General features: G+C 57.1%; 1 protein-coding gene and 1 pseudogene across 3 annotated transcripts in view; both read left to right on the top strand.

Annotated features, from left to right (window-relative positions):
• The window catches only part of STK32C (serine/threonine kinase 32C), a 96,643-nt gene that overhangs the window by 17,438 nt on the left and 52,340 nt on the right, over positions 1-26,865 (top strand). For 2 of the 3 annotated variants that reach the window (XM_027063452.2, XM_053207827.1), the window contains exon 1: positions 1,343-1,619. The exons of the other annotated variant lie outside the window; for it this stretch is intronic. In XM_027063452.2, the coding sequence (XP_026919253.2) occupies positions 1,358-1,619 (262 nt within the window). In that variant the 5' untranslated portion in view covers positions 1,343-1,357. Of the gene's footprint in view, positions 1-1,342; positions 1,620-26,865 lie in introns of those variants that run through there. 3 annotated transcript variants of the gene reach the window in all.
• On the top strand, positions 11,649-22,296 carry LOC128312718 (small nuclear ribonucleoprotein Sm D2-like; annotated as a pseudogene).

Genomic DNA, 26,865 nt, shown 5'->3' with positions numbered 1-26,865 from the left:
GTGTAGCCAACCATGGAAAGAGACCGGAGTGGTGAGGAATAGGCTGAGTACCACAACCTGGGGTTGGGGGGTAGAGACAGGGCAGAGCCCAGGGTGGCTGAAGGATGTGCGTGGACAGAGGAGCAGCAGCGGGAGGAGCAGCGGCGGGGAGATCCGCAGGGCCTTGCAGGACCTGCAAGCCGGGGGCGGGCGAGGAGGGGTCCATCGCATTGAGGGGAAGCAGAAGGCCCCTCCACGACCTCTCAGGGAAGAAAGCAATGACCGGGCTTTGGGCCAGGCTACCAGGCAGAACTTAAGGCCTCCAAAAGCCAACCCATCACAGAAATGATTCTTCAGTGACAAAGTCTAAGGTGCAGGAGGCTTGGCACTCCTCAGAACCGTCTCCTAGGGCGTCCGCTGTGCCCAGCGCTGGACTCCCGCGGTCTCACGTGGCCTTGCGAGCAGGGGTGGAGACTCACCGAGGTTAAGCTGTGCGTGGCGCTCCCCAAATACCCCGCGAAGGCCGTGGAGAACCCCGCGGTCAGCGCCAAGGCCCTCGTCGGACCGGGCAGGGCCAGGGGACTCTGGGCAACTCGGGCACACGGTTCCTGGGAGGGCTCGCGGAGTGCACCTGCGCCAGGGGCTCCAGCTCCGGATGGGCGTCCGGCAGGCCTCACCGAGAGGAGGGCGGGGACCCTGCCAAGGAGACCCCAAGGGAGAGGGCGCACGAGTCCGTGAGTGCGCGCGCTGGCAGCCAGGCTCCCTCCCCTCAGACCGCTGGCGGAGGGGCTGAAGTACCAGGCCCGGCGGCCCGCCCCGCCCTCTCCCTCCCCTGCACGCTCTGACCCCCACCCGGCCTCGGCCCCCGCCGCCCGTCCCCGGCCCCGCGCGCGGCCTGGCGAAGCGCAGAGCCTCACGATGAAGTTGAAGGCCGCCCCACATCGGGTGGCCGGCTTTGTTCGCGAGGGCGGCGGGGGTGGGGACACCCAAGGGGAGCCCCGAGTCCCCGCTGCCTTGCCGTTCCCGTCCTCTCGGGAGACCCGGAGGGGATCGTGGCCTTCCCTCCCTCGCCCTTGTCCCCGCCTCCTAGTCGGTGCCGCCGCCGCAGGGTCCGCGCAGACCAGGCCCCGCTCGAGGTGGGCGGCGGGCCCTCCGCGGGGCGCGCCACCGCCAGCGCCGCCCGCCGGGTCTCCGCCCCCAGGCCCCGCCCCCCGCCGCCGGCCCCGCCCCGGCCCCACCCCCGCGCGCGCCGGCAGCCAGCGCCGAGGCCGGGGCGCACGGAGAGCGCCGCTAGCCGCTCCGGCCGCCGCCCCTGCTCCCCGCCCGGCGGGCGGGCCATGTCCCCGGCTGCGGCCGCGGCGCGCACCCAGGCCCGGCCATGAGGAGCGGCGCGGAGCGCAGAGGCAGCAGCGCCGCGGCGCCCCCCGGCTCGCCGCCCTCCGGCCGCGCGCGCCCCCCGGGCCCCGACGCGCCCCCGGTCCCGCCGCCGCCCGCCGCAGGCCAGCCCCGGGCCCGGGACGCGAGCGATGCCCGCGCGCAGCCGCGCCCCCTGTTTCCGTGGAGCAAGTGGAAGAAGAGGATGGGCTCGTCCCTGTCGGCGGCCACGGCGCGGAGGCCGGTGTTTGACGACAAGGAGGACGGTGAGCGCGGGGGGCCCCCCGGGCCGCTCCCGGGGGCAGCGTGGGGACCCGCGCCGCACGGACACCGTGCGCGCTCTCGCGGGGCGGCCGCGGCGGGAGCTTTTCCTCGCGCTCAGACACCGCGGCCGCCCGGGTGGGACGGCGTCCCGGGTCGGCTCGGTTTCCGAGGAAACTCGCTCGTGGTGCCTGCGGCGCCCACGCGCATCCAGGGCTCCCGCCTGCGTCCTCCGTGTCCAGTGGCGGCGCGGCGGGCAGAACAGGCTTGGGCCCGCCCTTTGGGGCGAGGGTCCGTGGTCGGAGTGGCCCCGGGGTTAGCCACGTACGGTGGCGACGGCTGTGTGTTTCCAGTTTCCTTTCAGGGGCGCTGTGCAGGCTTGGTCTGCTCTGCACCTGTACTGTGCCGAGTTTGCGAAGGGAGAGAGGCCAGCCCCACAGGTGGCGCGGGGTCCCTGGCCCTGGGAGCTCTGCCTGGTGACGGCGTGGCGTGGCTGCCCCGTGCCCGGTCTTTGCACGCAGGTGTGCAGTGGGGGAGACGGCTTTGCCTTTGTGCAAAGACCTGCCCTTTGGGAACTGCCTTTGAGAGTTTCCTCTCAGGTCCCCTTGCAGGTACAGCTGCTGACCCAGGGGAGGTATCTCTTGAGTGGCCATGCGGAGGCGGCGCCAGTGGAAAGGAGTGATGGGCCACCGTTGACTTAGCACCTGCAGGGAAGGTCTGCCTTTGGGGCACTGTGATAAATTCACATGCAAGCATACAGCTCTTTTTACAGATGTCGTGCAGATAATTTAAATGGTACAATGATGACACACTTGATGTTTTCTGACATTTTCTTAAAATAGTTGAAATATGCATTTTTCATTTGTAGGCAGCCTGCAGAGGTATGATGGGTCTTTTATAATTTTAGAGCACAGCTCAGCACAAGAGCCCGAGCTATTTATTCTGATAAATAATTTAAGCGTTATAGGAAATTACAATAATACGACCTGAGGCCAGTGGTGGTGGATGTGCAGGCAATCGTCAGAGAGCAGTGGAGAGACTGCTGTAGGTGCCCCGGGGGTTGGTGGGGGGGGGGGGGGGTGCCGGCTCCGCAGCTCAGCAGGGGCCAGGCATGGGTGCATTCCGGACCCACCCCGTCGACCCACCCCATCGGTACAGTGTGTTCTGAACTTGAGAGCCGCAGAGCTCACTGCCGTGAGTGTTTCGTATGTTATACATTTTTGCTTTTGACATAAATATTCAAAATAGAGAACGCCCAGAGTGAATTGGGAATGAGTGAGGAAGCAGGTCTACCTACATGTGGCTTCTCTGGCTGCAGGATGAGAAAGACGGCTGAGTTGAGCACGTGCTGGTGTCAGCCAAGGGCCGGCCGCTCTCTTCGTACCTTAGCCCCGTGCTCTCCAAGGCAGAGAATGTGAACATAGAGGAATTGATGTAGCGCAGGGGCTGGCTCCAGCTTTTCAAGGTGGGATTTTTCTGTTTGTTCACGGTGTGCAGTGTCTCAGACTTCAGGGATCACTGAAAAGGCAAAAAGAGCAGAGTCTGTTTATGATGCGCACAGTCTGACTTGAGACTTCTTGAGCACATCCTGCACCCCTCCCCACCTCCCTGGAGTAGGGCGGCCGTGGGCCAGCTCTTGGGGACGTGTGTGGGAGTGGGCGCCCACTCGGGCTACAGGTGCTTGCTGTTTCGGACGTGTGACCGTCAGTCAGTTGCTCATCACTTGGCACGGTGGCCACATCCCCAGACTGAACACACCATCGGGCCTTATCCGGACTTTGTTGGGTGAGACTGGGAGGCGAAGCCTGGGCCTGGGCTGGGCAGCCGGCAACGTTGCCCAGGCCGGCAGCCACTTTGTCGTACGTTTGCGTGTCACTGTCAGGACACATATGGCTCAAGAGTCACAGCACACGTTTGCTGAGAGAATGTTGTGCAGCTCTTGGCGTGAGGTCCGTGGCGTTATTTAGATGGTTTGGAAAGGAGGAAGGAGAGTCGGGACGCAAGCCGTGGCCCCTGAACCCCAGCTCTCTCCCGACCCCTCCAGACAGCGCTTCCGTGACTTTCCCGGCCCCGCTGCAGAGCCGGCTGGAAGAGGCGGCCGAGTTGTGCCGGAGACGTGCATTTGCTGGGACTGGACGGTTGCTATGGCAACGAAGACCTTCTGATGAATTTTTTGGATTAAAACTCCCGATTAATGTATCAAGTTTGGTGTGCAGAGAAACGGAAAAAAAAAGAATAAAAGAGGGCAGTTTAACAGAGTGCCAGGTAAATCTCAGCTAAAAAGCGTGGTTGTGATATAGAAAGTCTTAAGTGTCCTCGTCCCTGTGGGTCCTGCGGAGCCGAGAACCCTGTGCTCACTTGGCGGGTGCCGGCTGCGTGTTCAAACTCTGTGCGCCTCTCACACCAGACCGGGGCCCCTTTCCCTGCGCCCCTGCCCCCACGCCTCAGATCCCTCGCCCACTCCTGGGAGCCCTGGATTTCCGGAGCTGAACCCTCCTGGGGACCCGCCTTTCTTCTGCTCTCTGCCCCAGGGTTGCGGCCGTCCCGCAGCCCCCTCATCTCTCACTGTCTCGGTGTCCCCGAGGGGAATGCGGTTGCTGAGCTGGAGGCCATGGGGTGGGGGCTGGGGCTCCAGCTCCTTCCTGCTGAGCAGCTCCATAACCGGGGGGCACCTGGCCTTCTCAAGCCCAGTGTGGCGTTAGCTTAGTAGCGGGGAGTAAGTACCTAGTCACTGCAACGGTTTGCTTCCCCCAAGAAAACCGGGAATAAGGGAGCCTTGAAGGCCGTAGAATGCCTCGCCTGAGTCTGTTGGGTGGGTGGACAGCCTGCCAGGACAGGAGGCCAGCACGTTCTCAAGCCACCTTTCTTCAAAAAAAAAAAAAAAAAGCCTTTGGTTTTTTTTCTAATTAAAGAAGCATTAAAATAAATAAATGTGTATACTTTCCTGTTTTTCCTGAAATTGTCCTCAACGGGAAGACTCGGACGTGTATCCTTGGCCCCGAGAGCCCGCCGTGGCGAACGCGTCGGTGGACGTCTTCTGCAGCCTTGCCCTAGGGGCATTCTCACGCGTGCAGCCGTGTGGCAGCACGCTTTTTCCCTCTGATACGGAAATGGGAGCATGTTCCGTATGTGGATCTGTTGTAACCTGCTTTTTTACTCAGCGATATGTGGCAGATACCTGATAGATCTACAGCATCATTTGTTGGCTAGATTTGCCACCGTGGTCCTCAAAAGTGGCCGCGAGCTAGACTCCGTGGTGCCCTTAAACACCAGGCTGGCTGGGCCCCACCCCCCAGAGATTCAAGTTGAGTTTGTCGGGATGGGTGGGGGTGGGGTGGGGGTGGGGGCAGAGCTCAGCACCGCTGCGTCTTTAGGCCCTGCTGGTGGTTTTGATGGGTCGTCGGGTCCCAGAGTCCCTGCCTTTCGGCTCTCCTCTGTGTAGACAATTCCTCTGTGTAGATACCACATTCCCTATTTACTTCATTTCCTATCGTAGGACGTTGGGGTGTTTCCCTGTCTGTGAATATCATAAACAGCTCAGCACAAGCATCTCTGTGCATTCAGCTTCATGCACTTGGGAATGACACACTCAAGAGTGTCCACCCAAGGCATCTTGGTACGTCTGCCCAGCTGGCCTCGGTTCGAACGGCCCTCTGTGAGCCAGCTGCCGTCGGGGCTGCGCCTTACATGCTGGTGACCAAATGGGTATGGCTGCTGCGTGTAGGGTAACCAGACAGGGGGGCAGTGGGGAGACCGACGGCGGACAGGAAATGTGAATAAGTAAACTGAATGGCAGGAGGGACCCAGGGGAGGGAGCGAGAGGGCAGAGACTTCCACGGAGCAGCCGGGACGGAAGGCCGTGGTGGTTTGTTCTTGCTGTGTGCTCCAAAGCCCTCTTTCCCTGAGTCCTCACCAACTTGGGCTGGTGGAGATGTTTTACACTTTTGACGGTCCGCAAGGTAAAGATTGTATTAATGCTTGGAGTTTCTCTGCCAATGGGACTGGTAATTAATCTCTTTGCTTTCTGTCTCTGGGGCGGCTGTCTCTTGTGAATCGCGTGCCTCCCACTGGGACCTTTGCTGTCCTGTTTCTTTTCACTGTTCCGCGTGCACACAGCCTCACCCGCGAACAGCCCCTATGCACATTTGCCACCTATCTTGCAGTGTTGCTGGGGCTTTCTTGGTACGGATGTGTTTAATTTTTGTGTGGTCGGATTCATCAATAGCTTCCTTCCTGGCAGGGCCTGGCCTTGGTGTCGTGTTACTGTCGTCCGTTCCCAGTTTCTAAACCTGCACCTGCGCTGCCTTCCAATACTTCATATGGAAACTTCCAATCCATTTGGAACAACATCTGATGGCAGCGAGAAGGTCTTCCTCCTGTGGGCTCACTTAGGGTGCTTCTAAGTTTAAATGCCCTTTATTGTGTGTTCGCTGCTGGGCTTCGGTGAACTGTGAACAGGATCTTTCCGCACTGGTTAGTGCTGGAATGAAGGAAAACTCTACGTTTTATTTCATTGTTTAAAAAAATTTTTTTAATGTTTATTTTTTGGGTGTGAGAGAGAGACAGAGCACGAGTGGGGAGGAGCAGAGAGAGAGGGAGACACAGAATCCGAAGCGGGCTCCAGGCCCCGAGCTGTCAGCACAGAGCCTGACGGGGGGGGGCTCAAGCCCACAGACTGCGAGATCATGACCCGAGCCGAAGTCAGACGCTCAACCGACTGAGCCCCCCAGGCACCCCGAAACTTTACTTTTGAAACTATTCATCCTGGAAATGGCCACTCTGCTGAGACCCTTGCCGGTTCCCAGGGTTTTGATTTCTGTGCTTGGGCTTTCTGGGTGGCCAGTCGCACGAGCAGCAAAGAAGGGTTGTCCACTACTCTACGGTGCGTGTGTCCCACTTTTCCTTTGTGTTGCAGGGCCAAGAGCAGCGGGTGGGGCACACGGGTGGCGGCCTGCTAGTGCTCATGGGGCCACCCTTGTGGGGGTCAGTCTGGCCCCTCCTTATTAAGACTCTGTTTGCAGGGGGCATAGACTTGAGTTTCAGGAAGTACCTTTTTCCTTCCCTCCTGACCGGGAAGAGGGGGTGGGGGGGCTGGGCGGTGGCTCCCTGTGGGGCCCAGACTTGGGCTAATGGCAGTTCACACGCCCTCCCCACGTGGCAGGGGCCTTGGTGGCCAGAAGCCCTGTGGGTGCAGACCCTGGGACCCTGGGGTCCTTGACCAGCTGGTAGAGGCAATGCAGAGGCCCTTGCTGTGGGGCGGGCATTTGGTTCAGGTTGGGTAGGAGGGCACGTGGCCCCTTTGGAAAGCCCCCTTGCGTGTTCGTTCCTGGGTTTCTGGGGTTCTGGGGGGCAGCACTGGGTGTCCTGGAGGGCGTTTAGGCAGCCCTGGAGCTTGACGTGTTTCTCTCCCGTGGCTGACAAGGCTGGTCTCAGAATGGACTTGGGACCTACCGTCACATCATCTCTGCACGCCTGTCCATCTGGTTGTGTGTTTTAAAGTGCTATAAATAAGCCGATTTTCTTTTAAAAATTTAACCACCCAGCTTTCCAGTTGAGAAGCAATGTACGAATGCGCGGGGGTAATTTTTGTTCAGGGCTTCTGTCTGAGGATGAGGGTCTGAGGGTGGCAAAGCCGTGGAGGGGCACTCATTCTGAACAGGGTCAGGGCGGCCCAGCCGTCCTGGGCCCCAACCCCCCCAGGGGCCTTGTGAAGAGGCAGATTCCGACTCAGCAGGTCTGGGGTGGGGCCCAAGGGTCTGCATTGCCAACCGGCTCCCAGGCGGTGCCATTGCCGCCCACCCTGGGACGCACCTTGGGCGCGGAGGGCTTAGCAGGCCCAGATGCTGAGGGCAGAGTCCCCTGGGGCTCGGCGCACTGGGTGACGGGCATTGGACGGGAGCCCACACCGGCCCTGGACACAAGCTGGCTCTTACCGGGAAGCTGCTGGTTATGAGATGGCCCCGTGTCTCCTTCAGTTGTGTCTTTATTTCTTCGTGATACGTCTCAGGTACGGCCTGGGGCACACGTAACCACAGCACATTTCCACCGTCTTCCTTTTTCTTAAGTGGGGACTTGGCGTCTTCCTTCTGATCCCTCCCCAGGCGTGCCAGGCAAGTGTACCAGTGGGGGTTGCTAAGGGACACCTAGGTGCTCCCCGATCCTGTGTGGGTGTCCTTGGTCCCAGAGCCAGCTGCTTGGCGGGTGCCGAGGGCTCGCGTGTCCCAGAGGTCGCTTGGCTCCCCTCCAGTGTGTGCTGGGAGCATGGCAGTCCAGCCCCACACCCGAGGGCCTTGCTGGGGGGCTGACGGGAGCCGTCTGCCCTCCTGGGGGTCCCGGGACAGCCCCTCTGGTCCTCTTTGGGGCCGGTTGGTTCTTATTTTAAGGGCCTGTGCCCGGCTCCCCGTCCACAGGAAGCTCAGTCAAATGTGGCATTGACCTTAGTGAAGGGCCTGGCCCTGGGGCTGGGGTCCCTGTCCTTCCTGTGCACGTCGTTCTTCCTTACTTCGAATAGGTTGACCGTGTGTTTCCTCACACCTGCCTCGCTCCGCAACCTGTGTGTGACCACGGACACAAACACAGCTTCGGTAAGTGCTCCTCCTGCTGGCTGGTGTTCCCACAAACGGTCAGTCCTCGCCGTCCAGCGTGCAGGCCTCCTCCGTTCTGCTCCTTCTCCCCAAGGCGGGTGGACACCGAGCTCCTCTCGGGGTGCGAGCCGGCCGGGCCCCCGCAGGACACGCTGGGCTACTTTTTGCTTCCCCAAACACTGGCTGGATCCAAAGGCGGAGTGATTTCCATGATCAGAATTTGAGACAACTTGGGAGAAGCTGTAATTAATACAATTACTGTTATTTTTAAAATCTGGGATGCCTGCTTCATCAAAAAATGTTTTTCGTCATTGACCTAAAATCTATTACTTTAAAAACCAAGGCAGCTGACCGCTGGGGGCTCTCCCTGCCTGGCTCCACTCAGCTGTGGGAAGGCCCCTCCTCCCCCCGCCACGTCCCGCGTGTGCCTGGGAGCCCACGGAGGCTCCGGCACAGGCCCGCGTCGATCCTGCGAAATCCTGGCTGGCTGTTATCTAGGCTCCGAAACCGAGGAGCTAGTGTGGGTGGGAGTCAGTGTCGCCCCCAATTTATTAAAAATAGAGCTGAGCACATTCAATTTCTCACAGCGATTTCAGAAGTTGACTTTAGAAAGGTCTCTGCTCTCAGAATTCACATCATGACTCCTCATACTTTGTATGCGTGAGGTGGAACTGGCCACAAAAGCAAGAAATAGACGACTTTGCGATTTCCTTGGGAGCGTGTCAGGCCTGGCACAGACACTTGGGCCTTTGCAAGCGTGGCCTTTGTTCTTTCGTGCCTGTGGCAGCGTCGGGGCGAGGAGGCGTCTGCTGTGCCGTCGGCTGCCTCCCCCAGGACCCGGGCCTCTCCTGGGATCTGGCTGGCCACGTGTGACCCGGAGCCCTGGGGGTGGGGCAGGGTCTCAGCACCGAGTCTCTCAGACTGGACGCTGTTTGTGGCCGCGGGGCCCGTCGTCAGTTACTAATCTGCGGCGACGAAGGGCCCCAAAGCTCAGTGACTTAACAACACCTGTTCTTATTATTTCTTGGACTGGCCAGCGTCCGGTGGGGACGGGTCCCCCAGGACATCCGCGGTGGCTCCCTTGCTCATGTACACGGTGCCTCATTCCCAGCTGGAACGGCTCAGAGGCCTGGAGGCCGAACGTCACGTCCCCGGGGGGTCGCGGCTCACGCTGTCGCCTGCTGTGTGTTATCTGTTCCTGTTCTCTGTGACGTAGCAAACCACCTCGAAACCTCAGGCCTTAAGACGTGCCGTCACCTCCATTTCTGTGAGTTGGGGGGTCGGGAGCGGCTCTCCCGGGTGCGTCTGGCTCCGGGCCCCCCGGGAGCCGGGAGCCGTGAGCCGTGGCCGCACTCGCACCGTCTGCAGCTTTGACGGGCGGGGGCCCTGCTCCCGCGCCAGCCCCTCACCGTGTGGGCCTCTCCGTGGGGCTGCTTGCGTGGCCTCACGCCACGGCGGCCAGCCTCTCTGTGAGCCGGGAGAGAGGAGGAAGCCACACTCCGAAGTCACATGCTGTCCCTGGCGCCTTAGGCCACTTGCCAGAAGTGGGTCACCGTGTCTAGCCCACACTCAAGGGGAGGGAATCGGGTCCCACCCTTTGAAGGGATCACCAGCGGCTGCGTGGGCCTATCATCCATGGTCTCGGGGCTCCTCCGTGTCCGCAGGTGTCTGCCGCGGGGGAGTGGGACTTCCTCCCGAGAGCGCCGAGGCCGATGGAGCCCAGCGCACGGGGGCTGAGGCACGCGGTGGGTGTGGACGGGCACCCTGTCCCTCTGCCGCATTGCGTGGCTGGAGCAGGTCCCGCTCGAGCTCAGGAGAGAGCACGCACATGGGGGTGGCCGGCAGGGACGAGCCGGAAGTCCCTCAGTGTGCCTGCCCGCGGCCACCTTGGGAAGAGGCCTGCCTTCCCCGTGTTGTGTGAGCGCCCTCTCGGCCACCTCGACTCCGGGGCCACGCAGGGTGCCAGTGTGGCAAGAGGACCCAGCACCACCCAGCAGAGCCGGTCGCTGTGTCAGAGCCCCGGGAATCCCTGGGACACTCGTGGAATTCGGTTCTCTGCCTCGAAACTCAGCCTCCGGGGAAGTGCTGTCCGTCTCGGAAACAAACAGGAAGAAAGAGGGGAAGCGAGCGCCTCCTGAGTGTGAAGAATGGAGCCCAGGCAGCCTGTGGGCTGTGCACCTGCTAGCACCTGTGACCCATCTGGGCCTGGGGACTTTTCCGGGAAGCTCACAGGGACCCTGGGTCCAGGGGACCCACCTGGGCTGTCCTGGGTCGTGTCTCTCCTTCGTCCCCAATTCTTTTGTTTTCTCCTTTTCTTCTAGAATCAAGGTCGTCGTGTGTTTCTGAAATTGTATTTTAGCTCCTCGGCAGAAAGGATGCTTTGCAAAATTAGCACATGACTGGGAGGGCGGGGACAAGGAAACAGGAAGGAAGCCACAAAGAGAGGGGGTCCCCGTCCACACGTGCGCGAGCAGTTCATGCCTGGGCTGGCGGCCCCGTGGCACATTCAGCAGCTGGAAAACCTGGGGTGGCCCTCCCCCCACCCCTGTAGGGTGCTTTGGGCAAAAGTGCGTGGTCAGCCATGGGTGGGCTGGCTGTGCGGGCTCACAGGGTCGAGAAGGTTGAGAAGGGCCCCTGGACACCAGTGTGCACGTCTCGGTGCCTCTGACAAAGCCTCCCCGCTGACCCGGCTCTGTCCTGGGGCCACGATGCGCAGGGATTTAGGGAGGACGCAGCTACGACCCTGTACCCCGCACGACTCCGGTTCCTGCTGGTTGGTCGGGCGTGGTGATGAACGGCCTCCCTGTCACTCTCAGATGTGTCCTGGTTTGTGTGACAAATTACGTGGCTGCTCGTGTAGCCACCAGACGCTGTTGCCAGGACGCTCCTTTTTTTTTTTTTTAAACGTTATAGCTTCTTATTATATAACAAAAAGTGACAAGAAAAAATATTAAGAAATTCAGCGTCTTATGTAACCTCAGCACTAATGTAACAACCACCTGCAGTTTTCCGTATCGCCTTCCAATCCGTGCTTGGATCCATATGAAGCATGTGTTACTTCTTTCAAAACTTTTTTCTTGTAAACTTGGAGTATTTTAGGGGCCCCTGAGTGGCTCAGTGGGTTGAGCATCCAACTCCTGATCTCAGCTTAGGTCTTGATCTCAGGGGCATGACGCCTACTTAAAAAAAAAAAGAGAGAGAGAGAGAATATTGTAGATTTGCAGCACAGTCTGAAGGCAGTGCGACGAGCCGTCACCACGGGTTTCCACGAACATCAGTGTCTTGTGTTGGGGTGGAGGGTCACACAGCCACACCCAGTGAGCCCACCGTGACCTGACCCCATAGTAGTCAGGGCTGTCGGGGGGGGGGGGTGCACTTGCAGAACAGGAGTGTGGTGTGTGCGTGTGTGCACGTGCATGCGGGAGGGTGTGTGCATATTGGGGGATTTATTTCGACCGGGGGGCTTGCACAGTTACCCGGGCCAAGTAGGATCCAGTCAGCCGTGGGCCGGCCGACCCCGGGAATGGAGTCCACGTCCGTGGGCAGCTCCCAGTCCGAGGTCAGAACATGACACGAGCCGTCCCGGAAGGTGAGGCAGGAACAAAGGGAGAGTCCACCCTTCCTCCATCAGGGCCTCAGTGGATTGGTCGATGTCCACACTCGCTGGGGTGGGGGTCAGCTTTACTGAATCCATGGACTGCAGTGCTGGCATCACCCAAAACACGCCCAGACCCGCCGGGAGAGTGCGTGATCTGGGCGCCCGTGGCCAATCGAGTTGACACGTGGAATTAACAGTCACAACTGAGTAACGGAGGCCCATAGTTGATTCAGGTTTCCCGTCTGTACTTGATATTCTTCTGTTCCATGGTTCCACGTGACGTGTCTTTCTTTACATTTCTTGGGCCACTACAGTTTCTCAGCCTTTCCTGGTTTTTGATGACCTCGGTGGTTTCGAGGAGAGCTGGTCAGGTGTTTTGTAGCATGTCGGGGTCCCACTGGGTTATGGGTCTGTGGGAGGAGCCCAGCGGGGCTCTGACCTTGTCCCCGTGGCTGCGGCCTCCTACTCAGGAGCGTCTGCCGTCAGGGACTGTCCTGTCAGCAGTCCCCACGCACCACCCACGCTTAGGGGGTGGGTGTCAGGCCCCCCATCCTGGAGGGGGAGGCGTCTACGTTCTGCACAGATTTGTCTCTCCTCCCCATTTGTGTGGTTGTTGGGTCATTCACGTATATTAGTGTGGACGCAAGGGTGTTAGTCGGGCACTTGGGTTATAATCCAGTGTGACTTCATTGTCACTTCTGTTGCTGTAGCTCCGGCCCGGCCTCCGGCTGGCTCCCGTGCCCCTGGCACGCCCCGTCGCCCTTCTCTTGTTCCTGCAGCCTTTTGAGCGCTTCCTTTCTGGCCCCACAAGGTTTGTCCCCTGGCCCGGTGCTGGAATCAGTCAGCTCTCCAGGGAGCCCCAGTCTTTCTGGCGGGGAGGGGACAGTGCCGGGATCCAACGTCCGGGTGCCAGGGGTGCTCACTGTTCCTGGGAAAGGACCGTCTCTCTGAAGCACGGGCTCTGGTGTGTGTCCGTCACCTCCTTCAGCGAGCTGAGTATCTGCAGTGTGCACCTGCTCTGTACGCCCCGGGCAGAGGGAGTGTGAATTCACACAACCACTTCAGAAACTGCTCGGCGGGACGTGGCAGAGAGAGCCCAGCCTTCACGTCTGGAGCTGGCTTGGCACGCGGCCGGGCCCTGGCGCTCTTGTGTGGCACGTAAATGATATCACAGAACACCCACGTCCGGCCGTGATGGGCCAAGACAGAGACAAGAGCCCTCCGTGGCACGTCACGAGTATTGTCCAAGCCCAAATGGCCAGACTGCCCCTGCCCGGCTCTGCCAGTCACAGCTCTGCACCCACTTTACCCCCCACCTTCTGTGGACGAGCTACGAGGATGCCCAGCCCTAAAGCTGTCCAAGCACCCTGACAGTGTCCAGGCCGCTGCCCCTATGCCCCCGTGCTGCCGCACTGAGCCCAAACCTCCCCAGCCCTTCTCAAAAATACCCTCCGGCTGAGACGGCCCGGGGCCCCCGTCGTGCCAGAAGTGTCTAGCCTCAGATGGCTCCTGCTGGCCCTCGGCGGGGGGGCAATGACCCTACAACCCAGGATGTGTTCCTAGTTGTAGGCCTGACATAATGTGCGCATCTCTGCCCTCCCTGCCCCAGGACGTCTCAGAGGCTCTGTGGGGGCGGGAAGAGCCGTCCACGGCTGCAGCGGAGACGGGCGGGTCGAGTTCCCGGGCCCCCCGGGTTCAGCCGAGCCCTGTGTTGAGCTCAGCTCAGGTTTCATGCGTGTTGACGGGTTGCGTCACCGGCTCTTGAGGGTGGCCAGGGTGGAGCCACGTGATTCTGTGTCCCCAGGGCCCTCGTGGTGCAGGCGTCCTGTAGGCGTTGCATGCGCGCTGCTCCCCGTCTCCAGCAAAACTCATCAGGGGCTCTTCGTCCTTGCCTCTCTGCCCCTGGGAACCTGTGGCCCCACGCCCGGGGGAAGGTCCCCTCCACGTGGCTGCCAGTGATGTCCAGCCCCAGCCCTGCTCGTCCTCCACCCGTGGCAGCACCCAGCACCGCGGAGCCGCCCAGAGTCGCTCCCTCCCTGTGGTTCCCAGGGTGCCACCACTGGCTTCTCCCCGGCCCCTCGGCCGGTCCTTCTCTCCCCACTGTGTGTCACTACACTCACGCATCGGCCGCCTCACGGCTTCAAATGTCATCCATATGCCGACTCCCAAATTTATATCTCCAGCCGGGACCTGCCTCCCACGTAGCGGACTTTTCTGTCCAGTCTCTGACTCGACACTACCACTGATGTGTCTCACACTCTCAGATTCGGCCCCTTCAGAACCAAGTTCTGGTGCCCCCAGGCCCGAGCCCTCCTTGGGGCCAGGTGTAACCAGCCCGTGTGTCCGGCATGGCTCCTGCCCACTCAGTGCCCTGTCGTGGCAGTCTGGGCCCTCTGGCCCTGTCCCCTGCCCTCTGCCCTCCCCCGTCCCCAGCTGGCAGCAGCAGAGCCCTCTGGACAGCCAGACCCTGGCTTCGGTTCTGGATGACCCTGTTCCATCTTCTCTGGGGGCGTGTATTCTGTTCTAGGCTGTCAGAGAAGTTAGGTGAAGCTGCCTGGTCACTTGGACAAACAGGCTCAGGACACTGGGCTTTAGGAGAAGTCAGGGCAGGGCCTGCAGGGGACGGGGAATGGGGCACAGGGGTGGGAGTGGCTGTCCTGGCTGTTGGAGACACAGGAGACTGGCTGCACTTGCCTTCGGGCTGAACGTGATGGATGAATTTGGGCAGATGCAGGTGCCGCTGTCCCAAAAGCCCTTTCCCTGAATTGGGTTGGAGAGGCTGCGTGTGGGCTGCTTATGAAACGCACATCTGACAGGAGCTGAGAACCCGGCTGGTGAGCAGGTGTGTGCCTCGTGTCCGGGGCCACAGCCGCCTCCCTCCGCACAGGGTCCCCGTGCCTTCTGGGGCGGTCACTGGTGTGCAGGGCGGCTTTGGGGCCTCAGCTGGGTACAGCTCTGACTACAGGGTCCCCTGGACTTCCACAGGCCAAGCCGGCGGGGGCTGCCCTGTGCAGAGTGGAGCAGGGGCCACCTCTAAGCCAGGCAGGCTCTGCAGTGTGGACATCTGGGCCGGGTCGTTCTTGGAGGGGGAGGGGCGCGGTTCCTTGCACTACAGGATGTTAGCAGCATCCCTGGCCTCTGCCCACTGGTGCCAACAGCAACCCCCCACGCCCCCACATTTGTGACAGTCAGTCATACATCCAGGCATTGCCACGTGTCCCCAGGGGGTAACTGCCCCCTGCTGAGAACCACAGTGCTAGCCATTGGGAGCACTGAGCCTTGAGTTTCCTGTGACCACTGGCTAGGAAATGCAGTTGAGGCGTGGCTGAGGCTCTGGGCAGTTGGCGTCCCTTCCAAAGCGTCTCTGGGAGTCCCTGCCCATGGGCCTGGCAGTGTGCGTGTGTGTGTGTGTGTGTGTGTGTGTGAGAGAGAGAGAGAGAGAGAGAGAGAGAGAGAGAGAGAGAGGGAGTATATAAGGATATATTTATGCCTGTGTGTGTGGGAGTGTGTGGGAGCAGCCCCTGCTTGGCTGACAAGTGTCCTGGGCTGTGCTCGCCTTAGCTGTCCACTCCGTGTGGGCACCTCCTGCCCGTGGAGGGGGTGCCGTGCATGGTGCTGCTGGACTTCGCGGTAGCAGCCTTCATGGGCTGCTGCCCAATGTTCTGGCTCCTGTGTCTTTAGGAAGCAGCTGGAGTGGTCTGGGGCCCAGGAGATGCTTTGTCTCGACAGGCCCCCTGGACGCCTGCAGAGGGAGCCTTGGATCTTGAGAGAGGCCCAGTGTTGGGGGACCCTCCCCCCGCCTGCCTGCCAGGGCCCATGTCTGTCTCGCTGGGACACGAGGTTAGGAAAGGCTGTCCTGTGCGCACAGGTGGACGCAGAGCCCGTGCTGACCGCACCCCCAGTCCGCAGGCTGAGCATCCCCAGGGCAGTGCGCAGGGTGGCAGAGCTGTGTCTTGGGGCCGGGAAGTTAAGGTTTGTGCAGCCCATTTCACCTGTGGGCTTATCACTTCCGGGGCCGACAGGGCTCCTCAGTCCTCGGAAAGTTAAGCCCACCCTCTTGCTGGGATGATGCGCATCTTCGGGCCCACGTGTGCAGTCTTGGAGGGAGGGCATTGCAGGCCAAGAAAGCCGAGGGGACCGTGGTCACCTGGAACAAGGCGGGGCCACCTGCCTTCAGACCCTTGTGGGCATGTCCAGTGGAATCCAAGAAACCTTTACAAAATTATCTCAAATTCCTTTTAATTAAAAAATCTCGGTGCTCCAGAGAACAGGAGTTTGCTCATCTGCAGACTGAGTTAATTGAAACGTCCCGAAAGGCTCTGTTAATTACACAATCTTGCAGTGTCTCCGTTTCCAATGCGGTTGCCGTTGACATCACCTTGGTGAGTGGACGGCAGCCCTACAGCAAAGAGAGCCGTCCTCCACGAGAGTAGTGAGGTGGGAGCTGGTGGTTCAGCACCCTCTGACTGGTGGTGCCTCAGCTCCCAGACCCTGGGTCAGCCCGCCAGCAGCCTGGGCCTCAGGCCCTTGGGGCACAGCACACAGGACATGGCCACGGCCTTGGGTCGAGGACTCAGGGGGCTTTCGATTTCCCGGGGGCTCGTGGAAGCCAGACTCACAGACAGCAGCACGGATGGCCCAAGAAAAGCAGCTTTCTGTTTGGAGATGGTGTTCTTGCGTGTGCTGCATGTCTGTGCGTGCGCGTGTGTGCGTGCGTGTGCGTGTGCACGCAAGCCTGCACAGTAGACAGAGACCCTCTCCAGGAGTCTCCTGTCACAGGAATGTGCATCTTTCTCCAGTGCCTGCAATGCCGCGAGGGCAGGACCACACTGTATTTACCGGGGGCTCCCAGGGCCTTGCTTGTTGCATTTAAGTCGACTGAGTGGAAGGAGGGAATGTGCGAGTTGACCTAGAAGTGCTCAGACCAACCCCAGCTGGAGTCTTTCTGACCCGATGGGTGTCACACACGCCAGGTCTACCTTCAGGGAATGTTCTGGACTGTGCAGGGGCAGTCGTGGCCCATACTTGTTCTCCTTTCTGGCTGGGCCCCTGGGAGTGCCCCTGGGGGTCTGGGTTGAAGGCATCTGCTGGCCCGCAGGGCGGCCGGCTGGTGTCTTAGAGGCTCGGCAGGATCTCTCCAGTAGGCACGGCCAAATCTAATTGTCATGGAGAACTATACAATTATCAAGAAAATTATGCTTCTTACATTGGCAGACAATGAGTGTTCCAAAAATGATGAACAAAGAGAAATTTTCGTGTTAGGAACATTTGCATTCTCCTGATGACTCATGGTATTGATGACTTTTTCATCTGCTGATTGGTCATTTGTACAGCTTACTGTGTGAAGGGTCTGTTTAAGTCTTTTGCCCGTTTGGTGTGTGTGTGTGCGTTGTTAACACTGAGTTCTGTATGAATACTGAGCTCTCTAAAAGGAGTTCTTTAGACATTCTGGATTCAGGTCTTTTGATGGATGGATGTGTTGTGATATTTTCTCCCCATCTGTGGTTGGCCTGTTCTTCCCCTCAATGTTCTTTTTAGATGAGCAGTCATTCCCTTCTGGTTGGTGATTTCTCTGTCTTGTCTGAAATTTTTGTCTACCTTCGAGTCAAGTTTAGGTCTAGGGCCAATTTCTAACCCATTTTTGTGCAAAGCATGAGGTAGGGAGTTGGTTTTTCCCATGTGGATACCCAATTATTCCGGCACCATCCCTTGAAAAGACTTTGTTGTCCTCATTGGATAACTTTGGTACCTTTGTCAAAAGTCATTTGATCTGCATGTGAGTCCGTTTTGGGATCTGTCTTTGTCTTTCTTTATACCAGTGATACACTCTCTTCATTGTTACAGCTTTATGGTAAATCTTGAAAAGAGATAGTGTACGTCTTCCAGCTTTGTTCATTTACCAAAATTGTTTTGACAATTCTATAGCCTTTGTATTTCCATATAAATTTTGAGTCTACAAAAAAGTCTGCCGAGATTTTGTTGAGGTTATGTTATATCTGTATATCAATTTTAGAGAAAATGGATATCTTAATAATAGTGAGCCCTCTAATCCATGAACATGGTATATCTCACCATTTATTTATTTCTTGTTTAGGAATGGGTTGGAGTTTTCAGTATGCACGTCTTGTGCAACTTTCATTAATTTTATTTCCAAGCATTTTGTTTATTTGATGCTATCATAAGGGGCCTAATTTTTTTTATAGTTTTATTTTTAGGTTTTTAATTAGTACTACATAGAGATATAATTTTTAAAAACTTTAAGTAGGCTTCATGCCCAGGGCAGAGCCCAATACAGGGCTTGAACTCATGACCCTGAGATCAAGACCTGAGCTGAGGTCAAGAGTGGGTGTAGTCACCCAGGTGCCCCAGCAGTTAATTTTTGAATTCAGTTTACTGGATTGTAATTTACATAAAGTAAACTTTATCATTTTAAAGGATGTGATTCAATGACTTTTGACAAATGTATACAGTTTTGTAAGCACCACTGCTGTCAAGTGTGGGATATTTCTTTCATCCCAGAAAGTTTCCCCCATCCCCTATGGCTAATCCAATTGTGTGCTGGTTTCTAGGAGCCAGTTCTGTATATCTGATTCCGATTTGGTTCTTAAAGGGGATTCTGGAAAATAAGTCAAAATTTGATGACGTAAAAATTTCTTCCTTTATGGTTTGTTCCTTTCTTGTCATTTCTAGGAAATATTTGCCCAACTCAGGATCACAAAGATTTTATCCTTTATTTTCTTCTACAACTTTTATAGTTTTAGCTGTTAATTTTAAAGCTCCATTTCAAGTTGATTTTTGTGTTAATATGAAGTAAGGGCCAAGGTTCCCCCCCTCCCTTCTTTCCTTCCTTCCTTCTTGTCTTTCTTCCTCCCCCCGTCCCTCTCTCTGCTCTTCCCCCTTTCCCCTCTTCCTCCTCCTCCTCCCCCTCCTCCTCCTTCTTTTGCAATAGGGATGTCTGTTTGATCTTTTACACCAATACTCTACCATATTGATTATTGTAGCTTTATAATACATCTTGAAAGCAGATGTGCTTGCCCTGCAACTTTGGTCTTCTTTTTCAAAATTGTTTTCACTATTCTAGATTCTTTGCCTTTCCATGTATATGTTAGAATCAGTTTGTCAATTCCTAAAAGATGCCAGCTGAGATACTGATTGGCATTGCATTGAAATTATTGATTAATGCAGAGAGAATGGGCCTCTTAAGATTTTGAGTCTTCGAATCCATGAACATAGCAAATCATGCTGTCCATTCTGGTCTTTACTTTCTGTCTCATTCCATAGTTTCAGTGCAGGGGTTGCACAAGTTTTGTTCAATTTTCTCTCCATATCTAATACTTAATAAGTTGTGAGAGGCAGAAGCAATGCAGAGGAGTCAGCACTGACCTGGGAGTACAGCCACTACCACTATGAGTGTCCTCAACAAACCCAAGAGTGAGGTGACCCTGGAGCAGCTGCAGAAGCGGGACGAGGAAGAGTTTAACCCGGGTCCACTCACTGTGCTCACAGTCAGTCAAGAACAACACCCAAGTGCTCATCAGTGGCCACAACGACAAGAAGCTCCCAGGCCATAGGAATGCCCTTCGACAGGGACAGCGACGCGGTGCTGGAGGAGATGTGGACCGAGTCCCCAAGAGCATTAGGGCAAGAAATCCACCCCAGTCGACAAGGACCACTACATCTCCAAGAAGTTCCTGCGCAGGGCCTGAGTCATCATAGTCCTGTGGAACCCACTCAACGCTGACAAGTAGGGGCCTCCTTCTCACCCTCAGAATTCCCTCCTTCATCCTGCAAAGACCTGCCCTTTGTAATGGGAGCAGTAGTCCTGTGTTTTTTCTAAAAAAGCAAACAAACAAAAAACAAATACAATTTAAAAAATGTTGCACATCCACTGTATCCTAAAACCTTGTATGTCACGATCATGGCATCTGTGAACAAAGACAATTTTATTTCTTCCATTTAGAACTTTATGCCTTAGCACACTGTCTAGGATCCCAGCACAGAGTTGAACAGAAGTGGGAGAGCAGGCACCCTGGCCTTTCTCCTGGTCTTAAGGGAAGGGGTTCAGTATTTCACCATTAAGCACAGTGTCAGCTGGGCTTTTTCAAAGATGCCCTTCTCAGGTTGAGGAAGTTTCTCCTCCTAGTGTGGTGGGATTTTTTGCTTTTAAGTCATTAATGATGCTGAATTTTGTCAAGTGCTTTTCCTATTCCTGTGGAGGTGATCACATGATTTCCCTCTTTTATTCTGCCAATGTGGTAAATGACATTGTCTTTTGAATAGTATCCCAGCCTTGCATCACTAGGTTGGATTTTATCTATCATTGAACTCAGTTTGCTAATATTTCTTCAGTAATTCTTATCTCCATGCTCATTAGGGATATTGTCCTAGATTTTCTTTTCTTGCAATGTCCTCGTCCGGTTCTGGTATCAGGTTTATGCTGGTCTCAGAAAATGGGTTGTGTTCTCTCCCCTTCTGTTTTCTGAACAAGTTTGCATGACTTCCTCAAGTGTTTGCTAGAGTGCACCGGCAAAGCCATTTGAGCCTAGAGTTTTCCTTGTGGGAAGATTTTAATTACAAACTCAATTTCTTTAACAGATACGGCATATTTGCATTTCCCATTTCTTCCCGTGTTAGTTTTGGATTCCCATTCAAGGACTGGAATCTGCCCATTTCAGCTAAGCTAGTGACTTCATTGGCATAAAGTTGTCGTTCTCCTAATGTCTGTAGTGATGCCTCCCCTGTCATTCCTGGTAGTGGTGTTTTGTGTCTCCTCTGTGACCAAGAGAAGAAAACTTCCAACCCTGTCCGTTGGTCTGTGTCTTCCTGTCGTTCTGTCTGGTTTTGCTGCTGGGTGGGTGTGTGCGTGGCTGGCACTGTTGTGTCTGTTTGATGGCGTGGTCCTGTGGTCGTTAGGAACTATCTCTCTTTGTCACCGATAACAGTCCTTGGCTTAAAGGCCACTTTGATATATATGAGACCATGTGGCTTTCTTTTGATTGATATTTGCACGATATATCATTTTACACCCTTTGACATTTACGCCATCTATATCTTTAAGAAGTAGTTCTTTTATAAATAACACGTCATTAAGTTTTGCTTTTTTAAAATCCAGTCTGAAAACGTCAGCCATTTAGTTGGAATATTAATCCACTTACTTTAATATAATCGTATATATGTTTGCATTGGAGTCTACAGGTGCACTATTTTTTCTGTTTTTCCTTTTTCTCCATCTATTAATTGTTTATCAATTGTTTATCAATTTCCACGTGTTAGAAAATAAAGGGAGAGGAATCTTTTTCACTGACACCCCAGCACCTTAGCCCTGTGACTGTACTGAATTTGTCCCTGGTCTTTGTCTGCTGGGCCCAGCGCTGCAGCCATGGACTGTTGATCTGGATGCAAAGGGCCCGTGTGGGCAGCGTGGTGTCTGTGTGGGATGGCTTTGCCTCTGCCTCTTCCCGTGTTCTCCACTGTGAGCCACTGCCTCCTGATCTGCAAGGCCATGCTCCTGGGTTTCCCCTGCAGCCTGGCAAGCCCGTGCGTGTGGCCTGGGTGGTCTTGGGCCTTGTCTGGTCCTTGTCTCCTCTTAAAGGCTACGTGCCTATAGGATGCTTCTCCTCAGTCGGCCTGCAAAGGCCTCAGCAGCAAGTCCCAGAATTTGGAGAATCTGGCCCTTTGGGCGCTGGCTGTGTGCTGTGCGTGCGTGTTCGTCTGTCCCTGTCTCCCTGTTACCTCTGGCACTCGGGACCCTTGGCCTTTGAATGGGGGTGCGGGGTCTGGGCTGGGCCTGCAGAGACAGCCTGGGACTGTGTGGGGAGAAGTGGGAGCCATCTGGGCCCATGGGGGCGAAGGGGTGGGAGGCGACAGCTGGTGGCTTCCATGCAGAGCAGGCGTCATCGGCTTACCCCACTCGCTGTGGCGCTGGGTCATCTCCATGGCAGCCTCTGTCTACATCCCCCTCTCCCCTCCCGGGCCCTCGGCTCTGCGGCAGGCGCTGGGACCAAGAAAGCCGGCCAGAGGCTCCCTGCTTCTGCAGCTGCCGAGGAGACCGTCCTCCCACAGACGCCACCCAGATCTGCTCCAGGGAGCAAACTGCTCCCTCGTCCTCTTCCTCTGCGCCCAGTGAGCACAGAGGCCCCCCTGTGTCGGGCCTCAGGCCGTGGCCTGCAGCCCAGGTGAATGGGTGTCCTGGTCACACGGCAAGGAAACACCACCTGCCCTTGCCCCTGAAGCTGCCAGCCGCGTGCCACTCGCTGCTGAACACAGGGAACCAGGGCCTTTCTAGAGCTGCTTCCAGTGGTTTCCAGACAGAGCAGCAGACTCTGGCCAGATGGCAAGTGCAGCCGGTCCCCGGGTCGTCAGCTGACCATAGGTTGTGCCTCACCCTGCCGACCCCACGCCATCTCCGGGACGCCTGCACCTGGTGCACATGGGCTGTCCACATTGGCGGTGGCCCTTTGTGGGGGAGCAGAGGACTCAGGCCCTAGCCTCTGAGGGGCTGACAAGGGCCTGCTGAGTTGTGGCTTTACCATCCGGAGCCTTCCCCCGGGGCTCCCTTCCCTCTGCTGTAAACAGGATGTGGAGAATCTCCTCTGCTGGCCGAGCTCCGAGCAGGAGTGGCAGTAGGTGGCCAAGACGTTTAACTGATGGCCCCGGTCCCACGAGGGCAGCCGAGAGATCAGAATGCCCTTTGCTGCATTTGCCTAACTGTCCCTGACTTTCCTGTTTCTTTCCTTAAGTGGGGGCTTCCCCGATGAAGCCAAGGGCCGGGAGTGATGTGGGCAACATGGTTCACGGTCACGAGACACCAAGGGGGCGGCTGGTGCCCAGCCCTGGAAGGAGGCCTCACAGAGCCGCCACAGAGAACACACCGTGCACGCTGTGTGCGTCTGGGGCCAACGTTGCTGACGCCTGGGGGACTGCCTGGCCAGCACTCTGGCTCTGCCGGGGTTGCGTGGCCCATGGAGGGGCCACAGAAGTCCACTTTTTTCTGTGGCAGGTGGTTCCGCAAAACCTGCGGGTGCCACGGTCATCGGCGCCTCTGAAGTCCCGTGGCGTTTCCGGCGCGGCCCGAGCTCTTGCCGAGCACAGTGCGGCGGCCGGCTGCGCAGTTTAGAGCCGGGCCTGCCCACGAGTGCTGGTGCTGCGCGGGCCTGGGTGCAGAGCACAGCCCCTCCCTTCCACCGCGCCGCAGACAGACGGACGGAAGGACAGAGGCTTCCCCTGGAGCCGGCCTGAGGCTCACGCGGGAGCAGCCCCGCCTGACATGTGCTTCCTCGCCTGGATCTGAGGGCTTCTGAGTCCCCGGAACTGGTTCTAGGTTCTGGTTCCCACTGAGCTGGTCCCTCTGAGCTAGGGCCCCGTGCCGGGCCGTCAGAGCAGGCAGAATGGACTTCTCTCGTCCAGTGGGGGGGGGTGGGGGGGCGGCACGTGCAACAGGGCTTGTTGTTTTTGATAAACAGAGAGGTGTAAAGAAATCATCTGAGGCCCAGCTAATCCCTGTTGGCCTGAGAAAGTACCTCACGTGCAGGGTGTGAACGGGATTGCCGCGCAGAGGGGCGGGGAGGGGAGGGGAAGCCCCTGGGTCGCTCGCGGGCTCGTGTCTGCACACACGGGCCCCCCGCGTCGAGAGGTGCGTTTACACAGAAGGAGCCGCCATCCGCAGGTTCTCCGCACTTTTATGAAACCTCGCGCTTGTCTCATCGGCACAGAAATCTGCCTGGTTTTCAGCATCCACACGAAGTTCGCGTCACAGCTGTGACGGAGCCACGCGACGACCACTGGCTGTGGCACCTGGGTCGTTCAGGCAATTTGGGTTTTATAGTTGTGCGTGCACTGCCCACAGACCTTGATGGACCCTACAGCAGCGGCTTTGTTGCCCGAAAGAGGGGGTGTGCCCCGACACCCCGCTGCAAGCAGCTCCTGCGAGGGCTGGGCCTCCCCACCCCCACCAGGAGCGCGAACAGCATGAGGCAGAACCAGACCTTTCACTGTGACAGGTCAGAATGGGGTCTCTGTGTTGTCCGTGGACATCTTTACGCTGAGGGTGCAGGGGGGACACGGTTGCATTCTGACCTGCCTGTGGGGCCCCCGCTTCTTTTCCTGTCCAGTTGGGTTTCTCACGAATCTTACAGGTTCACTGTGATGGGAGGAAATGAGCCCCCCTTGTCATATTTCTTGCAAATACTCTTTCACAGTTGGTAGTATTTTGATTTAAAAAGTATTTATTTTTTCTCTCTACAGAAGTTTTATCGTCTCGCATATGATTGAACTGATGCCTCTGTGGTTTCTGGATTTGTCTGTCTTGCTGTAGAATTACAAATGAATTCACTGTCACCCGTTGTTTAGAGCTCTTGTGGGTTCAGTGTGTGTGCACACGCCTGTCTGTGTTGTGTTGGGAATCTGTTTTGTCATCAGGTCTGAGGGGGACTAAATGTCACATCTCTTCACAAGCCCCCTGTGTCCCGCACTGAGTTCTGGATGTCTTTGGGTCTCTCTCCACATGCCAGTGACGAGGTTTGGGGGTATTGTGGGGCTGTGGAGCCGGCGGCCAAGAAAGAATCCCTGAAGACGTCTTTGGTGCAAAAAGGTGATCTCATTAAAGCACGGGGACAGGACCCACCCGTGGGCAGGAAGAGCTGCCCTGGGGTCGTGACAGGTGACTTATTATATCCCCTCAGGTTCGAAGGGGTCAGGGATAGAGTAAGTCCCTAAGGAATTTTGGAAGCAAGGTTTCCAGGACCTTGAGGGGCTGGCTGTTGCTAAGGAAGCTCCACTTATTACCGTTCAATGAAACCTCAGTCACGAGACCCTCCAGATGTGTATCGGGGGCCATCAGCTTGGGGGTGTGATCACCAGCATATACTTGGGGGAGTTGAGGTAAAGGAAGTAGACATACAGGATCCTGGGGGTTGGGATGACGTTAAGCTAAGACTCTCTTTTGCCCCAGCAAAGCGTCATCATCGAGGCAGCTGAGGTCCTAGAGGGAGGTCACTCTGCCAGTCTCAAGGACTTGTGGATGGGCTGTGGCAGTAAGGGAATTTAACTTTTCGTTTGCCTGAGTTTCCCACATCGGCATGGCCAGCACTTAAACCCCTTTCCTTTGTTCTCGGGCGGCCAGGAGTGTCTGAGGAATGTCACACGTATTCCCCTGGGGGGGGGGGGGTGCTGCTGTGAGCCTGTACTCTGCCCTCTATTTCCCCTTGCTCCCTTGTCACCAGCACAGGGACAATCTGTCTGTCTGGTTATACGGCAGACTGTATCCCTCACCCCCTTTTAAAAGTCCTATCAGAGGGCAAGGACTGTGGTGAGGGTGGTGGGAGATGGAATCCCTGGGAATCTTCACATGAAGGGGTCTGTCCCCTTGAGGATCCCACCGCTCGGGACGCGGAAGCTCTGCCATGCACCTGACTTCTGCAGGATGAATGTGACCTGATGTGATTCGGGAGGTGACAAAACCCTCATCCCAGCTGCTCAGAGGGCAGCCTGGCCCTGGGTGGCAGGGCTGAGTACTGATGGGGTGGAGGGTCAGGCCGGTATGCTGAGGCCCCAGGTAAGAAGTGAATTGCAGCCTGAAGGCAGAGGATTGGAAAGGAGTGTGTGTGCGCACATACGTGTTCAAGGGACACGGAGGAGAAACCTGTTCTATGCAGGGCTTTCCCCCTGCTCAGGTCCAGGCCACACGCAGACCCCTCCAGGTCTGGACCGGAGTCCGTGGGGGTCGTCCCAGGGTCCCAGGCTAGCAGGTGCTGTCCATGGTGCTGTCCGCTGGAGGCCGTGGGCACAGGAGTGAGGCTAGTGGGTGGCCGGCGGGCTCTCCAGGCTCCTGACGCCCACTCACAAGGAGAAGCTCAGGTTGCAGGGGAGGCAGGAGGCCCACGTTCCGGACTCCTGGAGGTCTGGGGCCCCGGTGTGGTCCCGGCACACCCCTGCCCGGCCGTCTCCCGATGCTAGTGAGTCCTGTCTCTTCCCCTCACGGCTCTCGGGGGGCGCCTCTTAGGCACGGCCAGCTTTATCCCACCTTCACATGGTTTCGTATCCTGGCCAAGACTCTCGTCCTGGAAACCACAGGCTGGATGGAGCACCCACAAGAATGCAGACTCCTGGCGCCACTCAGTTCTTCTGATTCTTATTTTTGGAAACATGAAACAGAAGTCTTATGCTCTGTCTTGAAATAATACCTTTCCTTAATTCTGTTCAATTTAGCCAAATATAGGCCCACCCTTTCCTAGGATGACAGTCCAACCTCTTGAGCCAGAATGGGGAGGAAGGGGTGCTGGGCTGGAGGAGGGGGCGGCATCTTGGCCACTGGGGGTGTGGCGTGGCCAGGGCACGGCCGTCCAGACCAGCCCAGGAGCAGAAGCACGGGCTTCCCCACACATGTTGTCATGCCTCCGGGATGTGAGCAAGCATGTGGGCCCTGTCTAAACGCCCTGGAGCCAGCTCAGGGTGGTGGCCCTGACATGTCCCTGGCCAGGGATCCATGGAGGGGTCTGTGGGGTCAGGGCACTGACACAGCCAACCCCAAGCCGGCCCTTATGGCTCACCATTTTATGTCTTTCTGTGAACATTTTCCTTGCTGTCTTCCCACCCTTGCTGGACATCTGTCTTCACCACTTCCCTGCGGCAGGAGGCCCCCAGGAAGGGCTGGCGCCTAGATTTTCTGGACAGACTGGACTTCCCGTAAACTCTGCTTCCCCGCAAGGGAGAGCATCTTTGGCCTCCTCACGGAGGTGCCCGGCAGGCGGGAGGCCAAGGCGCCTCTCTAATGGAGGGGGGTCGTGTGAGGTCTGGTGCGTGCCAGAGGAAGACAAGTTGGGTGGGCTCTGGGGGGCAGGTGCAGGGGTCCGGTGGTCCCAGACTGTCCAATTTAAACTCAGGGGTGCAGATGATTAGGCTACATGGGGCTGGCCCCACCCTGGTCTTCTGGTGCCGTGAAATCTTGTCATTGGAGGAGGCATGTTGAGGAAAGTGGGTCAAGGTGGAAGGATGGACGCTGGGCTCTGGGGTGACCCTGGAGTAGGTCACGCATGGTGGCGGGCTGTCCTTCAGCTCAGGTCCACAGGAAGG

The sequence above is a fragment of the Acinonyx jubatus genome, chromosome D2 (assembly GCF_027475565.1).
Source record: "Acinonyx jubatus isolate Ajub_Pintada_27869175 chromosome D2, VMU_Ajub_asm_v1.0, whole genome shotgun sequence".
NCBI classification, from domain to species: Eukaryota; Metazoa; Chordata; class Mammalia; order Carnivora; family Felidae; genus Acinonyx; species Acinonyx jubatus.
This window is presented reverse-complemented; position numbering and strand designations above follow the sequence as displayed.